Source organism: Salminus brasiliensis, chromosome 21 (genome assembly GCF_030463535.1).
Source record: "Salminus brasiliensis chromosome 21, fSalBra1.hap2, whole genome shotgun sequence".
Classification (NCBI taxonomy): Eukaryota; Metazoa; Chordata; class Actinopteri; order Characiformes; family Bryconidae; genus Salminus; species Salminus brasiliensis.
This window is the reverse complement of record NC_132898.1, coordinates 31,798,004-31,815,232: the sequence shown is the minus strand read 5'-3', so window position 1 is coordinate 31,815,232 and position 17,229 is coordinate 31,798,004. Positions and strand designations below refer to the sequence as shown.

The following is a 17,229-nucleotide window of genomic DNA, read 5'->3' as shown; positions in this document are numbered from 1 at the left end:
TACCATAGCATCACCTTAGCAACCACCTAACAACGCCTTTGCAACCAGATATACCACTCTAACGCCTTAGCAACACATTAGCAACCACTTAGCAATGACTTAGCAATAAACAGCTATCCTGTAGCAACACATTAGCAACCACCTAGCAGTGGCTTAGCAACCAGATATACCACTGTAACACCTTAGCAACGCCTTGGCAACCATTACCATACCATGCCATTGCAACACCTTAGCAACACATTAGCAACCACTTAGCGCCGCCTTTGCAACTATTACCATACCATACCATTGCAACACCTTAGCAACCACCTAGCAATGATTATCAATCAACAGCTATCCTGTAGCAACACATTAGCAACCACCTAGCAGTGGCTTAGCAACCATCGGCTATCAGCTGATGGGTTGAAGGTAGAACTTTCTGGGGGACGTTGGTTCTGTTATTGCTGGTTTATCAAATGCGTTGGATGATCTGGATGATTAAAATGTGAGAAATGCACAGAAATAATAGGAATTAGGGAGGGGGCAAATACTTTCTCACAGCACTTAGAGTGGCTTGATATGAAATTCAGCGTTGTAGAGAAACTCTCTCAGTCAGAAATGTTGACAGTGGTGGTGATCGGAGCCAGATGTATGAGCTACCTCCCTGAAAACCATTACTTCAATTGTTATGAGAACGGTTTTGACCACGGTGTGATTGGGGAGAGTACTAACGAGTGGCTTGGGTAATTGGGTAATTGGGTAATTGGCTATGCAAAAGTGGGTAAAGAAAAAGTGCCTGTGGTTGTGTTGTTGGTCTGTCTTGTGCTAGTTTGGGTGTCTGTCTCTGTTTGAATCTGATAATGTGTCTGTATGTGATATTGTGGTCATTTTCGGTTGGCATTTCAGGAACTGGCCAGAGACTACAGCTGTCAATTAGCCTTTAGGGCTAACTCTGTAAACTGGCTTATTTACAGTAATTAGTGTGTTGATTATTGAGCAGTATCCCTGTCAAATATCTTGACAAATACTTTTCTATGCTCATGTTTCCGTCCCTGAATTAATTATTGGATCAGTCTGGAGCAGAGTGAAGGTGACCATTAATATTATGCTAATTATAAGTATTAAAAATTACATTTATTTCTTATATCTGTAAAATAACAGAGTTTCTCAGCTGAAACATTAATGAAAAGTCCTGTATTAATTAAATAGTAATTAAATACATAAATAAATGTATTAATTAATTTTATGTTTTTTGTTCTGCAGCCATTGCTGCCTGTCATTTGAGCATTTTTACAGTGCACACATAAACATAACACTATAAAACGACCATAAAATTACACAGACTGTTAGTATGATATAGACAATCGACAATAAATCTTCTAAAAATATTATTGTTCAGTGTGATTATGATTATGGATCGGTTTTATTGAACTGTATTTTATTTATTGATTTTTGATTTGCTGCATCCCTTTTCTTCAGCCAATCAGCAGCCTCCACCTGTTTTAAAGACCTCTACCTACAAGCTTTTTTGCTGCTTCCAAAAGCGACGTCACGTCTCTCCCTCCGTCCTCTCCACTGCCACCAGTTGGTCCAGACAGCAATACCGTAGCAACACATTAGCAACCACTTAGCAGTGGCTTAGCAACCATCAGCAGAATGAAGGTTTCTCAGTGTTTCTCCGAGTGGATCACACCAAACTAGAGGTTCGTGGGCCAGGTGGGCCCTTGGCTTTTGTAAGGGGCTGAGGACATTGCTACGCAACATGACATTTGTCTGCCCTCTCGTTGGCGTCCAGGTCTGCTGTTTCTTACGCCGGCCACATATTACCATTATTTTCCCAGAATTCCACTGAAATGTCCCAGGCATGCGGCGGCCAGTGTCAATTTCCTGTCTGACAAACCACATTAATGCTTTCAGGAATCACCTCAACCAAATAAAGAATTCCAGCTTTCCCTAAAACGTCTCCAACTGTGTCTTTAGCAGTCAGTCTTTGTGGTGCAGCACCTTCTCAGGGAGGACCTCGCTGCGTTTGGGACGTTCTGAGGGCAGATCTCAGACATGCCGAGCTCTGGCAGATGGGAGAGAAGAACCTGATCCAAGCCTAAGTGAGTTAGAATAACACTCCACACCCTGTGTGTGTGTGTGTGTGTGTGTGTGTATGTGTGTGCACAGGATTTTCTCAGGAGTGTGAAAGGGCTCTGTGACTGGGCCTGTCCTGCTGTGTGTTCTCCCCCTCTACAGTTTTTTTTGGTCTGTCTCACTTTTTGACTGGTTTATTTACCCCTCCTGGTGGACGGAGCCTGTAGCACAGCAGATGAAAGGCCACCGGGCAGTCACGCTGAACTCTGTGACTTGTGACTTCACGACCTGACGCAGTGCTAGCTGGACCAGAGCTGAGCTGAAACCCACTGCAGGACGGAGATTTTGTGAATATGACAATTCCTGTGACCTGAGTGTTGCTTTTACAGATTTTTCAGGACTACGAATGTGAACAGTGGTGTAAAAAACCTGTATCTCTCGTGAAAAAGTGATTGCCCAACTGGGAACACTGGGAAGCAGCTGGGACACAGCTAGAAGGTCCCAAAAAGCACCACACCACACCACAGAGATTCAAATATGGGACTCGTTGGAGCCGTTCTCCATCCACAAATGGAGAAAACCCTCAGACCGTGGTGAACCTTCCCAGAACCTTCCTCAGAAACCTTCAAACATCAGAGCACATCAACGACTCACCAAGGAGGTCACAAAAGAACCCAGGAGAACATCTAAAGAGCTGCAGGCCTCGCCTGCTTCAGTTAAGGTCAGTGTACAGGGGTCCACAGTAGACGCCGGGCAAAGATGGCATCCATGGGAGAGCTGCAAGATGCAAACCAGCTCTGACCAGAGGAACACAACGGCTCGGCTCAAAACATCTAGATGACCCCCGAGACTTCTGGGATAAAATTCTGGTGTGGCTTAGCAACCAACAACTATACCATTGCAACACCTTAGCAACCACTTAGCAATGGCTTAGCAACCAACAACTATACCATTGCAACACATTACTAACCACTTAGCAATTGCTTAGCAACCAACAGCTATATCATTGCGACACCTTAGCATCCACTTAGCAACCAACAGCTGTACCATAGTGTCACCTCAGCAACCACCTAGCAATGCCTTTGCAACCAGATATACCACTGTAACACCTTAGCAACCACTTAGCAATGGCTTAGCAACCATCAGCTATATCATTACAACACCTTAGCAACCACTTAGCAATGGCTTAGCAACCATCAGCTATATCATTACAACACCTTAGCGACCACTTAGCAAAGGCTCAGCAACCAACAGCTGTCTCATAGTGTCACCTTAGCAACAACCTAGCAACACCTTTGCAACCCAACCAGATATACCACTGTAGCACCTTAGCAACACATTAGCAATGACTTAACAACCAACAGCTATCCTGTAGCAACACATTAGCAACCACCTAGCAGTGGCTTAGCAACCATCGGCTATCAGCTGATGGGTTGAAGGTAGAACTTTTCTGGGGGACGTTGGTTCTGTTATTGCTGGTTTATCAAATGCGTTGGATGATCTGGATGATTAAAATGTGAGAAATGCACAGAAATAATAGGAATTAGGGAGGGGCAAATACTTTCTCACAGCACTCAGAGTGGCTTGATATGAAATTCAGCGTTGTAGAGAAACTCTCTCAGTCAGAAATGTTGACAGTGGTGGTGATCGGAGCCAGATGTATGAGCTACCTCCCTGAAAACCATTACTTCAATTGTTATGAGAACGGTTAGACCACCAAGACACTGCTTATGATCATTGTGGGAGATTATATATATATATATATATATATATATATATATAAATGGCTTCACCAAAATGATCCCTAATCCCTTAAACCCAAGGGTCAGTACATTAGCCTGTGCTTAAGTTCCTGTAGAGCCTAAATATCAGTTTGACTGCACTTACCAACCCATTCATAGCAGTGACAGTAGCTGAATGACTAGTCTCCAGCTTAACAACAGAACAATAAGCCCACAGGGACTCAAATGCACAGCCATGAATGTGCCTTTCATTACTCACTTCCCCTCTCTCACAGATTGAGCCATCAGTTAGAGCTGAGTCACCATCATAAGCATTCTGACTCACTAAGACCGTCACTGAAAGTGATGACAGCTCAGGCCACTGCTGGATATGTCGCTGATTAATGTGGCTTAGATAAATGCAGGTCCACTTATTCACCCCCCCCCCTCTCTCCTTTAGTTGTGTTAAAGCCTCGTTACTTTATTCACTATCTAACTGTATCCTGTGACCTGAAACCAATGTAAAGTTTAAACTGGAGCATAATGCAATGCTAAGGCTAGAAAAGGTTCTTTGGGTGTTCATGTGTGGGTTTTTACATTACATTTATATGTTCTCCAGAGAGACTTACAAAAGTGCTTCACTGTTTACTGAAGAAGAACCTCAGCTAGTTTAACTAAAACTCAAAGCTTCTCTAATCTTAGACTCTACTAAACACAAGTCAATATGGAGACCATAGTACTCTTCTCTTCGCCTGAGTACTCTCAGAAGAGGAGGGTCTTCAGTCTGGGTTTGAGGACAGCGAGCGTTGGACTCTGCTGTTCGGACCCCCAGGGGAAGTTCGTTCCACCACTTCGGTGCAGGACAGAAAAAAGTCTGGACGCTCGTCTTCCGTGGATCTTAAAGGATGACGGGTCGAGCCGAGCCGTACTTGAAGCTGGAAGGGCTCTTGCTGCAGATCGGCTTTTGACCATTGCCATTATTTCTGTTTTTCATACATTACCTTATCAACCTTATCACGTTAATAATCCAATTCACGCATTTAACCCGCACCAGTCCTGGTAACCACAGTCGGGCCGGGTTTCTGGAGTAGGGTGTACAGAAACTGACAACCAAACCCAGAATTGAATCATGGCTTAAGACTAGTACTGTAAGACCTGCAGAGGTTAAATGTGAGCGTGATTCTGTTGAATAAATCTGAATAAATTAGATGCTGTATTTTCTAATTCCCAGAAATAGTCAGACCTTCTCTGAAGGCCTAGAAGGCCCTGAGGGTTCCCCACTGCTAAAACATCATCTCCACATGGAGGAATGATCTCACATCCACACAGTTTCCCCAAATGTGAGTAAAGTGAAGGATGAAATGGTGTTTGGTGGAAATGATGTCCACATCTGAACCACATCGTTAACGCTGTAACAGCAGCAAGCTCTCATCTGGTAGCCTATCTCTGTCCCTCGAGATGAAGGTCAATGGCGGCCGTTCAAACTGCTTCCTATCTGCAAGCCCCGGCGTGAAGTGTGTGAGGGATCACCAGCTCTAAAGGTACACTAAAAGAGGCGTGTAACTGTCATTAGCTTGATGCTCTTGGACAAAAGCCCCCCCGGTAAACATTAAGCTATTACTGTCATTATTGAAAGGAGCAGGCATGGAGGCCCATTTCAGGCGGGCTCTGGCCAGTGCTCTATATGGGTGTTATTATAAGCCCCCCTACCCCCCATTAGCCCTCTCCAGATGTTTAGCCCTGAACGCCCCCCCCCCCCCCCACACACACACACACACTTTTCCCCTCTCTGCTTCCTTGTCTACCTCAGCCGGTTCAGAATGGCAGCGTTCCTGAATGGCAAGTGCTATGCAGACGCTTCCGGAGGCCCTGCAGGCGGAGGCCCCGGCTTTCAGGTCCGATCATTTGCTCGTGCCAAACCCGATGCCACCAAGTGTCACATCTGATGCTGTTTTTCTACTTTTCTCTCGCTCTCTCTCTCTCTTTCTTTTTTTAACTGTGGCTCCTCCCTCCTTCTCACTCTCCTAATTGAGAGCACATTTTCGTTCTGCCTTTCTGCACAATGCGGGTCTTTCTGCAGCTGTGGAGAGAGAGAGAGAGCGAGCGAGAGAGAGAGAGGCATAAGATACAAGAGACCCAGCTGACAACATCTGGCCATCACAGCAGAGTCCAGCAGTGGGTAGTTCAGAGGTAGTTCTCACACTTTCCCTTCCATTTCTCTCTGATATCCAGGGAGCTGAAATCAAAAATGTAATTGAGAGTTTCCACATTCTCTATATTTCATTCTTTTGTATTTTTAAACAACCTACAGATACATCTACACAAAGCTTTTATGGTTAATCTTTATTTTAAAAAGTTCAAATATATTAAAATGTATGCAGTTTGTTGCTTATTTGTAACTTAAACATGGTCACTGTCACTCAAACACCTCGTATCTCCAAAATGGCAAGATTGAAAAACCCTTGTTTCACCCAAGTTTCAAAGGAAGTGAGATTTGTCAGATTCCCAGTCATTTTGGAGCATTTCTATTGGTCCATCATTCATCATAATCTACTGTTAATGTGATGGAAGTGTGTTTCGGGCGTGTACACAGCATGAGCTTCAGGTGAGCCCCTAATAACAGTCTGCTATTGGCTAATTTGGATGTGCGGAAATCAGAATCAGCCATTAAAAATCCCTTATGATGCATTTCATTGTATGCAAATGTTTGGGTACCCTGGTAAAATTATGTATTGTTTTTTAATTTTCTAATTTTCAATTCACATCCTTTAATTGCACAGAACATATGAAGCAGAAGAGGTGTTTATTAGCATAATTTAGCATACGGAAAAACATAAAAAAATAATATTACACGATTTATTTTTATTTATTTATTTAATTCTATTCTATGTAATATATATATATATATATATATATATATATATATATATATATATATATATATATATATATATATACATTCTGAAAAATTTATAGGAATTGTGCTCTAAAATGTTTAGATGTATAAAATTTAAAATCAATAATTACACCATATATATATATATATATAATTACATTAATAATACATTTAGAATAAATAAATGTATTCTTTGATCTTTTTTGAACAAACTTAGATTATGCTATTAATCATTAAACATGATTGTATTAAACATAACTGAATTTATAATACAATAATAATAATAATAATAATAATAATATAAATACAATATAAGCTATTTCACTGCACTGAACCCCACCCCACACTGGCTATACCACTACCTCATTATACCAGGCATCAAAACTGGCATCATAAGCTACAAAATGAGCACTCGAACCAGCCGCTGACAGTGTAATAAGTATTTTATTGCATTTTATAATGCCATTGTCAATAATTAGTACAGATTACATGCAACTAGAACTACTGTACAGTTTTTTTTATTGTCTGCATGGGCAGACACAAGAAGATTCAGGTTACAAATACACAGATATATGTGTTTTTTTTTTTTATACAGCATGAAGAAAAAATGGCAGTGACTGGCATAAACATGGTCACCCCGGGGTAAAAACAATAATGGTGGATGGCTAGTTGCCTTTTTTTTTCTATACCATCTCAGAACCACCACCTATTCTTCCCCCAAAGTCTCATTTGAAAGTTAAAACGAAACAAAAAAGTAAACAAACAAAAAAATAATATATATATATAATAAACTAAGTACATAGAAGTCACTGCTGAGAAATGTACACACATTCTTAAGATGCGATGAAAAGGAGAGCTGAAGTGGTAGTTCCATTCGATTGGCCAAAGAAGTTAACACCGTCGGGCTTAAGCTCCCCTGCGAGGATCCCTTTGGATTCCTGGACGAACGGCTCAAGGGCAGTGGCACTTTAGGCCAATCACAGTGCTGGATGCTAATGCGAAGGTGGTGCTAGCTATGCTATGGTAAAAAAAATAAAAATAATAAACAAAATTAAAATCAACGTGGTAAAGAAGGTACTGGAGAGCGCGCGGGTCGGAGCTGAAACACTGCCGATTCACCTTCACTACGTCTTGGTTTGGTTACGGCTGCGGTAGACTGGGCCGCTCTGGAGCACAGAAAGCTACACGTAGCCACTTTGGTGGACATAGAAGATGAACTGCAAATCTGAAAGCCTTTCTGAAGTCTTATTTGGTACGCTGCTGAGAACAAGAGAACAAGGCAAAACAAACGAAACTAAAAACAAACAAACAAACAAACATAAATAATGTGGACCTAGCCCCTCCCCAAGAGCCAGAGCTGAGAAATGACCACTGCCATGGTTTCAAACACCAGCGGGATGCGTTTTCCAATGGCATTCGCTGCAACTAAATCAAAGTAAAGCAGTGAAGCCACTGCATCGTCAGCTCTTTCCTAATTAGCACTGTTAATGCCAATTACACTAACGAGCGCCATCCCACCGACTAGCGCGCCAACACTGAGCTAAAGCTACTGCCACCTAAAGCGCCACTGCCACTGTGAGCCGTCACCATCACCATCACCATCACTACGGGAATGATTCGGCTTAAAGGGAGTCTGTACACACATGTTGGCACCTAAAAAAGGACCCACGAATAAACACCTCACAGTTGCTCTTTTTGAAAAGCAGGAGAGGGCTACATATTTTCTTCAGGTCTGTTCCAACGTTTTCCTCGTTCTCCTCTTTGCGGGAGGTTTTGGTCCTGTCTTCTTTGTTTGTTTTTTTTTGTTTGTTTTTTTGTTTTTTTGGATTTTTGAGAAAGAAAAAGTCCTTCTGAGGTATCATTACACAACGAGTTCAACTTTTTAACTTTGTGTTTTCTCTCATTTTTCTTGTTTTTTTTTCCTTAAAAATGCATAAATGCCATACAGAGACAAAAAGTATCAAAATAGACCTAACTAAGATAAATATACAAACAGGTGTTTACCTAAACCACTTATCTAACTTTTAATCTTTGTTTTGTTTTTTTGTTTTTTTACTTTTTTTTTCTTTGAGATAATACACTTAAAAAAAAAATACAAAAAAAAATCCCAAATTATCGTCCCAGACGTTTCATGAAGACAAAATGAAAAAGAAAACCAACTAAAAAAACAAAAAAAAACCAACCTATTTAACCGTGATATCTGCAACACATAATATGATAAATACATACACTTCAGCATAAGCAATACAGTATAGGAATTCTGAAGCTCAAAGCTTTACAATAGCTAGACAAAGTGTAGAAAAAAAATTAAAATAGAGAAAATTAAAAGTAAAGAAAAAATGAAAGAATCAAGAATCAGGGAGAAAAAAGAAAACGTAAAAAAAATAAAAGCCCTCGAGAGCAAAGCCGGTAAAGAGCGGTAATATACAATAATACATCGTTACAACAAGATTGTAAGAGTAACCAAAGTGTTAAGGTGATCGCTAATACCGCTGACGTGTGTCAGTCTACATCTTACTGTATAAAACAACTCTGTTTACAGGTGTACCTTAAAGCACGGTTGACGTTTGTATTCAGTGAATGCAGCAGTTCCTTTTCACGGAGAGATTCAGTAAAGTTTACGTCATTTTTTAAGCATTTTTTTTTATCGGCATCATTATATCCTCCGTCCGTGTTTTTCCTGTGTAGCGTGCACAAGCATTTCTCTTTGGATATTTTGGTTTTACTACGCTCGCGCTCTTGCGTGCAGTCCCGAGGCCTGTGGTCAGCGCCTCTTCGCAGCCAAGCCTGCGATCAAACGACTTTTGACCTTTGATCTTTGAGTGATCTACAGTATGAAGGAAAGTCCCACTGTATCGGTCACCCAGTGGTTTCCCGTGTCCACGCTTTCGAACCCCTCCCCTCCTCCCCTCCCTTGACTCATTTTCCTCCACCCAAATCCGTCACAAAGCCACACTCTGCATTAATTGGAAAGTGGGGGAGGCGGGGGCTGCTGGAGAGGAAGAGGGAGAGAGAGATAGAGAGAAAGAGAGAGAGAGAGAGAGAGAGAGAGGCCTTGCGTTAATGCATTCTGCCTATCATCGCTTCTGACACCCAACCGACTGCCCCATTGAGCGCACTCTAATGACCGGCCGTTTCGCTGGCTTGGAGCCGGGGCCTGGCCCCTCATTATGCATGCGGAATTAGAGCACACAATTAAGCCTCCGGAGGACCTGTACGTAGACACTATGCTAATAGATCACTTAAAGATGGCGGATATGCAGACCTTTTCAAACAGCACGTTATAATGCTTCACACTTAACAAGCAAACTCAGCATTTTTTATTTATTTATTTGAAATATGTTTATTACTCGGTTGTTGTGTTGCTGTTGTTGTTGCTGGACGGGGGAGAGGTAGTCATATCTATTTTTTATTTATATATATATATCTTTTTTGTCCCAGTGTTTAAGTGTGTTTAAGTGTGTGTGGTTTGCTTGTTTCCTTCCACGCTACTGAATTTGGACTATACGATGAGCCCGGCCCGAGCTTTCTTCACCACTCTGCCTCAACAGAAGCATATTTTGGTTCTCAACTGGAGGATGGGTTCGAGGATGAATGGGAGAGCTCCCCGGCGGCGAGCGTCTTTCATTGGCCTTTCTTGTTGTAGTGACTATTTTTAAAAGGAGGTAGCAACATTTTTGGTTTTTTTATCTTGCGTACGCGTCCGTCCTTAAACCAGGTGCGACAAACCTCTCTTAAAACAGAAGACGAACGCAGGCGCGTCCTGTTGTTTTGAAAAGCTCCTCGCAGATCAAATGCAAGTTTGAAGTGCAATCATGGCTGAAAACGTCCCTCGAACGTCTGCTTCCTGGTCTGCAGCGTTTGAAAGATTCCCCTTCCTGTCAGTCATTCCCTCGTTTGTTTAACGAATGGCGCCTTTTTTTGTCTTTCTTTTTTTTTTTTTGGAGATGGACGTTTATCTTTTCAGACCATGATTTTCAAAGCTCTCTCTCTTTCTCTCAGCGGCAGTAAAAAAATAAATAATAATAAAAATCAAATAAAACGTTAATTGAATCTGAAACAATAGTAAATTAATTTTTTCCTCTATTATTTAATAAATAAAAAAGCGCTGGATGAAGAGATTAGGGGTTTGTGGGGGTTTGTTGTTGTTGTTTTTAATGAAAAATAAGCCCAGATCTTTTTATTTTTTAGTTTTTGGTATTTATCAAACTGAAGTGTTTGTTGAAGTGTATTTGATAAACGCTTCATTTACGGAAATTAAAGTCAAATGAAAGTGTTGTTGTGGTTTTCGCCGCCATTCGAGTGCTCTATTCGTGTAAAAGCAATTTTGCAAGTCTTGCAATTTGTAATCTTAGACCTTAAGGCCTTTTCTTTACTTTTATTTATTTGTGTTATTTATTTTCCCGAAAGGTTGCCATTGCCTGAGCGCGAGAGGGTAGAGCTTTGTCTTCTACGTTAAGTGCTTTACTTTATTACCGAAGGAACTGCAAGAGGCTTGTTTAATACTGTTTATCTCTCTCTTTTCTTTTTTTTTTTTTTGGCTTCATACCATAGATCGTTTGAACTCATTGTAACTCGTTTGCGGCGAAACATAGTGAAAACTTAAAAAAAAAAAATAAATAAAATAAAATAATAAAAATTTAAAAATCTGTTTTTTTTTCTCAAACCATCAAATTCTCTTTTGCTTGCATCTCATACTTTGGTTTTTTTGGAATGCTCTGTACTGTAAGTTATACATGTAGGAAATGAATAAATCAAATATTCAAGCTTTAAAAAAAAATAAAATAAAATAAAAGAAAAGTGAAAATATGAAAGAATAATTAAAGCAATGACATAATTTTGAAATTATCTTTTGGCCAGTTATTTAAGAATAATAAGAATAAAGAAACAAAAAAAATTAAACAAATGTAGGGTTTTTGGTTTACTACAAATCTCTTTGGTAACCTGTAACGAAAGGAAAATGGGGAGAAAAATGAAAAAAAGTGAAATTAAAACTTTTTGAATTTGGCATGGCACTGCTGAGAAGGGTTACTTCTAGTTTGAGTTCACTGAAAGAAAAAAAAGCTTTTTAAAATCTCACATGCGAACCAGACACTTTTTTTTTCATTTTCAACTCACACAGTGAATTGTAGATAACTTTCATATATCTAGATACTATAGATCTTTGAAACTGATATGGAGAGAGTCACCATGTTGGCTGAGCCACGGCAAGTATCCCCCTTCGTAGCGGAGCTAAGAGGAAACACCGTGGTATGAGGTATTCCGTGACCGCAATGTCGTATTATTTCTTTTCTTTTCTTGTTAAAGCGATGCTTTGTATCACAGCTGATGTTCATCCACTAGTAAAAAGAGAGACACTAAAATAAACGATGAATAAATGATGTAAAAAATCAATTCAAATAAAATAAAAAGTGACAGAATGAGCGACGAGCACTGAATGAGGTTTAGTCCAGGAACTTCTGAAGGAACCTGCACAGTGTAACCCACTTTGATCTAGCCCATCTCTTCTATCCTCTCTGCCATGGGAGTGTGTAACGTGTGTAACGTAATTTATCTATTGATTGATTGATTTCTTTTTTTAATACGTGGTCCTGCTTCCCTCTACCTTGGCTGTAGGTAAGTGCTCTTCTCAATGACCTGTGATCCAACAGAGTGGAACACTATAACAGGGAACCCCTTATGGAAAACTCTGAAGGAGGGATTGTAGATATCCTCCCAAAATCCAGCCCCTTTTTTTTGGAATGGCGACAGTGAATCGAATGCATCAATATTAATAATAATAATAATAATAATTATAATAATAAAAAGTATATATAATACTACTTAAAATCAACAGGAGACATATTTATAACCAAAGTTCATCACAATGCAGATGTTGATTTTTTTTTCTTTTAGAAAGAGCTGATTATGAATGTGAAATCAAGGAGAATCAAAAGCTACCTCACGTATAATCCATCCAGCAGTACAGTCAGTCAGTCAGTCAGTCCGTCCGTTTGTCTATATGAGCCTCCTGCTGGTCTGCTGTAAAATCCAGCACCAGTTGGTCCTGCTTCCTTTTCCTGAAATGCCTTTTTTGGGAACAATTTCTAGTTTTTTTTTATTGGTCTAACAAAAGCAGAGAGAGAGCGAGAAAGAGAGAGAGAGAGAGAGAGAGAGATGTCCTAGCTGCTTGTTTTCCCCCCAGCTTGCCTTCTGATATCATCAGATATCAGACAGCGGCATCAGACGGCAACGCAGAATAGGCCGGTCAGTGTCTGAGCGCGAAAGGTTAACACCGCTCCGAGACGGGAACGCGTCCTCCCTTTCTTCTTCCCCCAGTCCGGTAACGGTGGGGCCAGGGGTCAGCGTTCAACACAGGCGGTCAACTCAGTCAAATGCCACACATCTGTCCGTTCTCTGCGTTCTGGAAAAAGGGGGGTGATGAAGCCATATGACCCCTGATAGGACCCCGAAAAAAACAACGAGGACAGAAACGAGCTGAAGGACAATCTGAAGGTGTTTCTGTTGTCTTCTCCTTTGAGCATCAATCTGAGGTAAACCACAGCTGTAGTTTAGCCCGAAGCTAAGCAGTGTTCTCAGGCCAAAATAAGAAAAGAACTAAACAAAAACAAACAAAATAAAGAAAAGTAAAGCTGATAAGAGGAGAAAGAGATGCCTCGGGGGGACTTCTTGAGCGGTGTGTTTGCCTGCACGTACACACCCACCTGTGTGTACACTGAACTTCGCGGGTTCGCCCTCAGCAGTTTCGAACTGGCCGCTCTCAGTGTCCAACAAACACACACACACACACACACACACACACCGCAGTCCGATTACCAGTCCAAAATACATCAGCGGCTGGCTCTGGTGGATGGGTGGCTTAGAAATTGTCTCTGGGAGTTTAGAATGTGTTTCTTTAGTGATCAGAAGCAAAAAAAAAACAATAAAAAAAAGAATAAAGATCAAAACGCACGTTCTGTGTTTTTGCATTATGAAGCGTCGAGGTCTAAAAAACCCTGTTTTGGTTTCTTGACGTTTGTAGTTGGTTCTGTATCACCTCTCTTTGTTTTCCTCGCTTGTCTGTGGTCATTATTAACTTTACATCTTCTTGCGCAGGAAGCAGAGCCGGGGTCTCCTGGTTCCGCCCAACCTCTTCCTCGCTCCTCTTACTCCAGCTCCTCGGTGGGAAGCTCCTCATCCATGTCGCGCTCATCACTGGGCATGCTCAGGTTTTGAGTGACGGACGCCATCAGAGACACGGGCCTGCTGTCCTCTTCCATCTCGGCCGGTTCCTCCTTCACGTGGACCTGGTGTCTGAGGCGGGACACAGGCATACAGACCAACTGTTACTTATTTATATGTTTTAATATTATTATTATTTTTATTATTATTATTATCAAATGAGTAAGACTTGAGAAGAACATCAGGTATTAATAAACTATGGTTCAAAAGTTTGGCATCACTTTTATGGTCGTTATCACTTTAATTAGTTGTTAAGATGTTAGTAAATGTTGAAAAATGTAATAATAACTGAGATGTGATGAAAGACACCAGAAATATTTGATGTTTTGATCTCAAATATTTTCAAATATGTTCTTTGATGTGATCATCACTCATCAAATATAAAAAATGCCTTTTTTATTGTTTTAATTATAAAGTTTTCTCAAATATTAACATTGAAACAGGTCATTTTTATGTAAATCATGATGAATAGACCATTTTTTAAAACATTGATTTCCATTTATTAGATAAAAAAAAAAAATAATAATACATGTATTTATTTTGCATTTAGCATCTTCAAAACACCCAAGAACACAGTACAAATACAAAATAGAATATATATATAAATAAATTCATAATTTCATTAATTACATTTACAGCATTTAGCTGATGCTCGTATTACAGAGGTGGGCCTAGGTAGCGTTAGGAGTCTTGCCCAATGACTCTTAATGGTGTAGGACAGCACAGTCACCCAGACCGGGAATCAAACCCCAGACTTGATAAAGATAATTTTTCTAAATATTAAATGTAAAAAATGGCCATATATCATAACCCCTGTATCGTAATTCACAGCGCATCGCCAGGCTCTCGCCAATACACAGCCCTGCTGCAGAGCGGTGCAGGCAGGCCTCGCTGTCTCTCAGAAGTGGGTTCAGGGGTTTCGGGAGCGGGAGGGTCTTACCCGTACTGCTGTGGGGACAGGCCGGGGCTGCAGCTGCCGTTGCTGTTCACCTGCTCCACGGTGCTGCTCACGTCGTCATGGCCCACGTGCAGCATGTTGAGGCTGGCGCCCGTGCTGTTGCTCATCAGGGTGGGGCTGTTCAGGAGGCTCAAACTGCTCTCTGCCAGCGCGGCCTGCATGTGCACACACACACACACACACACACTTTTCAGTGAAGCTCACAGTCATTTTTCTTACTTTCCTTTTCTTTTTTTAAGTGTATACAGAGATAGCTGGGTGTTGGCAGCGCTGGAGGGTGAAAGTAGATCCTTCCATCTGTTGCTTTACTAAGTTTGAATGGTACCAAAAACAACAGCTCCTCTGCCTGGAAGACTTGTTTATAATCCGTCTCCAGAAGCCGGAGCTTCGCTGATTTTATGGACCTTGCTAAAGGTAAACAGACTCAAGGTGGACTGAGGCCTTGGTATATGGGTGGAGGTCCAGTGAGGTTAGGGCTATAGAGGTCAGAGAGGGCACCAGCAACGCCAGTCATCCCTGTACCTGTCCTTCTGGCGTTTAGTTGGGAGACGTGAAGAGACAGGACACTGAGAGTGTTTATGAGTTAGGTAGGTGCACTGTAGGTTGCAGAGGAAGGCTGAGCTCAGGTAGGAACTTGCTGCAGTTTTGGGAGAGGAGCTCACAGCTGGACTGGTTTATGACACGGCCAGGGTGCGGCCATGCCTCATATATATATATATATATATATATACCTCATACAGGCCTGAACATCACCTGTTTCATTTCTGCTCCATGCTTGTACACCTGCAGAACCCATAACTGCTTAACATTAGTGGTCAGTTACAGTATCAGACTGCATCTGAGAATCTGTAAATATCATCTAAATTTATAATAGAAATTAAATGTTTTTAATTGAAAAAGTATCAAGAAATCATAAAATACTGCAATATATATGACCAAAAAATATGACCAAAAAAAAAGAAGCCAGTGATGATTTTCTGATGTTTTATCTGCTTTTTCTGGAGAAATCCACAAGCCCACAGGCTGTCGCAGGAGCTGCAGGTTGGTGTGTCACCACTAGGGGTCCCCTTGTCTCCACACAACAGCTCCAAAGCTGGCATCTCTCTCTTAAACTGCCTTGCATTCCTCCCCAGCCGCTCGCAATCCCGAGAAGCGGCCGTATAATCACACTCACTGCTTAAATTTATATTTTTTTTAATGCTAAAAAAACAGGCAATTATTTTTGGCCAATTTTCCGAATTTTTTTGGACGGTATTTAAAACGTCAGCATTTAGCGTAATAAATGTCGTCCTTGGTTGTGTTAAACTGTACTCACAATTTGCTAAATTCCTACAATAACACACACAATTAAACTGAACTTTTGCTTCTTTGTACGTTTTTTTTTCTCGTTCACAAAAAAAAACAAAAAAAAAAACGTGTAAAAGCGATTTATCCAGTTTAAACAGGGGAAGTTAAAAGTGATGGTTGGGAGGGAAAGAAACACATACTGGCATTTTAATGCATGAAGGAAGGTGGAAAAGAAAAGGAGTTCTGGTCAGTGTCTCACTTCGGAATGAGCCGAGCCGAGAATTTTATGTGCGGTTTTATGTGCCAACCCAAACGGACAGGACTTGCCAATATGTGCCGCAGAGAGAGAGAGAGAGAGGAAGAGAGGAAGAGAGAGAGAGAGACATAGGCGTAGAGAAAGAGAGAGAGAATAGGCACTCATTTCATTCTCACAGGGACGGGGCAGAGGTGGCGGATCTAAACTGGGTCAGACCGGGGTTAATTGAAACTAATGGCTGCCAAAGAGGAGGACCGTTTTTACCCTCAAAATATAACAAACTAACATCACCTCTCGAACCCTTTTAGAAAACAGCGGATACAGACATGCTGGAATGTATCAGATAGATCTAATAACATATTTAATGCCATGTGACATCCACTGTAATAACTATAATAATTCATTCCTTGTCAGAGGTGTAGATTCACGCAATGCGAGGGTGCTTATGAGTGTAAACCCTGTATTTATACTGATGTCGTTTGTAAAATTCAGAAATGTAATTGAAATAAGTGCTGAAACTAATTGTTTCTGTGATCTAAACATCTTTTTTTTTTACCAAATTACTTAAAAACAGCTGATTTTAAATTTAAAATTATGTTAAAACTGATTTTAATATTTTAATTGAAACAAATGTTTTATAATTAAGGCCAATAATAAAACAAATCAAAATAATTCCTAAATATATACAAAAGTTCTGTAATATATTGTTGCATATTTTATAAATAGAGGTTTAAAGTTATAAATCTGTGTATGTTGTAATCCCCTCTGAAATTAGTTAAATATTAATATTAGAATAAATACATTTATACACATTCCTACAGAAAGTAAAAAC

At 40.6% G+C, this 17,229-nt stretch overlaps 1 protein-coding gene across 2 annotated transcripts in view; it reads right to left on the bottom strand.

The window, feature by feature from the left end:
* Nucleotides 1-7,100: 7,100 nt before the first annotated feature.
* The window catches only part of foxp4 (forkhead box P4), a 177,656-nt gene continuing 167,527 nt past the window's right edge, over nt 7,101-17,229 (bottom strand). For both annotated transcript variants that reach the window (XM_072666560.1, XM_072666561.1), the window contains exons 17-18: nt 14,837-15,009; nt 7,101-13,968 (exon numbers count right to left, since the gene is read on the bottom strand). In XM_072666560.1, coding sequence (XP_072522661.1) covers nt 13,821-13,968; nt 14,837-15,009 — 321 coding nt within the window. In that variant the 3' untranslated portion in view covers nt 7,101-13,820. The remainder of the gene's footprint in view (nt 13,969-14,836; nt 15,010-17,229) is intronic.